We start from the raw sequence: 2,650 nt of genomic DNA, 5'->3' as shown, positions 1-2,650 counted from the left end.
CTTAACAATTCTTGTTTGACTTAGTAAGCAAAAAATAACAAATTGTGTTTCTGTAGATTCTGAGAATGGATTACTCTGATGTCAAAACAAATTTTCAATATTCAGTTTCATTTTTAAATTAGTTGATTTAACTTCTTCATCTCAGGTCACTGAATGATCAACTAGTTGAAGTTCTCCCCACTAACCCACAACCCACCCCCAAACTTTCTTGAAGTGATTTGAGTCAGGGTCCCCTTCTTGGTCTATTGTTTCATTGTGATTGATTAAGTGTTATCTCTATACCTTAGGAATGCCTGAAAATGTATATATAGATTTGAGTAGAAACTACAATTCCTAAGAACAGGGGTGGAATTGGATTTAAAATATAATTTCAATTCATTGATTCATCTCTGTTGCTGTTCTATGCAGGTAATTGAAGATAAATTCCCTCTAAAGATGATGAAAGAGTCAAATCTTTCTCGGGTGACAGAATTTGTGTTGCTGGGACTCTCTAGTTCAAGGGAGCTCCAACCTTTCTTGTTCTTTATGTTTTTACTCCTTTACATAGGAATCCTGTTGGGCAACTTTCTCATTATCCTCACTGTGACCTCAGACGCCCGCCTTCATACCCCCATGTATTTTCTGCTTGCAAACCTCTCTTTTATAGATATTTGTGTTGCCTCCTTTGCTACCCCAAAAATGATTGCAGACTTTCTGGTAGAGCACAAAACTATTTCCTTTGAAGCCTGCATAGCCCAGATTTTTTTTGTTCACCTCTTTGCTGGTGGTGAAATGGTTTTTCTTGTATCCATGGCCTATGATCGTTACATTGCTATTTGCAAACCTCTCCACTATATGACAATCATGAGCCGCCGTGTATGTGTTATTCTGGTCCTCATCCCGTGGGGTGTTGGCTTCATCCATACTGTTAGCCAATTGGCCTTTACCGTTAATTTGCCTTTTTGTGGTCCTAATCAGGTAGATAGCTTTTTCTGTGACCTCCCTCTAGTGACCAAGCTGGCCTGCACAGACACTTACATTATCAGCCTACTAATAGTTGCAGACAGCGGCTTTCTTTCTATGAGTTCCTTTCTCCTCCTGGTCATCTCCTACACTGTGATACTGATCACAGTTAGGAAAGGCTCCTCCGCCAGCATGGCAAAGGCCCGCTCCACGTTGACTGCCCACATCACTGTGGTCACATTATTCTTTGGACAGTGCATCTTCATCTATGTGTGGCCCTTCAGTAGTTTTTCAGCTGACAAGGTCCTTGCAGTGTTCTACACCATCTTTACTCCCATTTTAAACCCAGTTATCTACACTCTAAGGAACAAAGAGATGAAAGCAGCTATGTCAAAGCTGAAGAGCAGGTACCTGAAGCCTGGCCATGTATCTGCAGCTTTAAGAAATGTTGTTTTCCTGGAAGCAAAGTGAACTTACAGAACTCCTACCACTTTAGTCCAGACTTTTTACACTGTTAGAAATGGAACCACTGTCCTGTTAAAGCAAGACATTTTGACCAGTAGGGAGGCTTGCCTAATCACTTAAGCAAAAGGGTCATGATGACAATAAAAAGCCACAGAATGAACATTCACAATTTTAATATTCTCCTTATCCATTAAGAGCTTTTTCCCTTTTCATTTCTGTTTCCTCTCTGGATTCTTTATTTAGAAACTTTTTAAGAGGTAGGCTTCTTATTGACTTTGAGGACAATAGGAAAGTTCATTTATTTATAAATGCTAAAGAAATTGTACCCCTCCATTTCAAAAAACAACTGCTTACATCCAGAGTCTGTAGTGAAAATATGTATTTGTCTCTATAGTGAAGTAGTAATAGATATATTTTTATATATAATGTAGGATATATTTCATAGGTGACATATAATATATGATGGATCTATATAAGAGTGCAGTGAGCATTGCATTTGTAAGTGAGAACACTTGAAGGTAATTCTGTTTTTAATGGTGTCAGTAAAAGGGAATAATATAATGGTTCTCCAGCAAAAGACATTTACATTCATCATATTCTTTTCATCTATTCTTGTTCAAAGTGGCTACTTAATAAACATTGTTGGTGGATAACAACTTATTGCATAATTCTAATTACCAATGTATTTGTTTTTAGCTATGTTCTTGTCTGTTTCAACATAATAAAATAATCTGAAAGATTGAAATACTGAAAGAATTGAAATGGTGGAACTGTAACCCATAGCATCCTTTGAAATTTGTTCTATAGCTACTTGTTAAATTGTAATTTGAAAGTTTTCACCATTTTGTAGATGTGTTATATTTCACAATAAGGAAATAACTAAAACTATGGCACTGCAACTCATAACATTTTTGGAAATTTCCTATACAACTACTTGTTAAATCATACTTTGAAAGATATTACCTTTTGCATATATGTTATATTTCACAATAAGGAAACAACTGAAACTGTGGAACTGTAACCCATAACATGTTTTGAAATTTGCTCTCTAACTACTTGTTAAATTGCACTTGGAAAGTTATCACTTCTGTGTATATATGCTATACTCCACAATAAAAAAAAGTGATAAAAAATTATCTAAGTTTTTCACAATTGAGATTTTCATGAAAATTGGTGCCTAAACTCTAGTTTAAAACACCCTCTCTCCAGAGTTCCAGATTGACACCTAGTATAAATGATCAGT

The 2,650-nt window shown here is 35.9% G+C and overlaps 1 protein-coding gene across 1 annotated transcript; it reads left to right on the top strand.

Moving 5' to 3' along the window:
- The first annotated feature begins 435 nt into the window (after positions 1-435).
- Positions 436-1,413, top strand: LOC119533439 (olfactory receptor 4K15-like). The gene has a single exon (XM_037835478.1). The coding sequence runs from the start codon at positions 436-438 to the stop codon at positions 1,411-1,413; it is 978 nt and encodes a 325-aa protein (XP_037691406.1).
- Positions 1,414-2,650: the final 1,237 nt, after the last annotated feature.

This window comes from Choloepus didactylus, chromosome 4 (assembly GCF_015220235.1).
Source record: "Choloepus didactylus isolate mChoDid1 chromosome 4, mChoDid1.pri, whole genome shotgun sequence".
In the NCBI taxonomy this organism is placed as follows: domain Eukaryota; kingdom Metazoa; phylum Chordata; class Mammalia; order Pilosa; family Megalonychidae; genus Choloepus; species Choloepus didactylus.
This window is presented reverse-complemented; position numbering and strand designations above follow the sequence as displayed.

Excerpts from the sequence above, each read along its gene's own strand:
- LOC119533439 (XM_037835478.1), top strand. The coding sequence starts at position 436 with ATGATGAAAGAGTCAAATCTTTCTCGGGTGACAGAATTTGTGTTGCTG.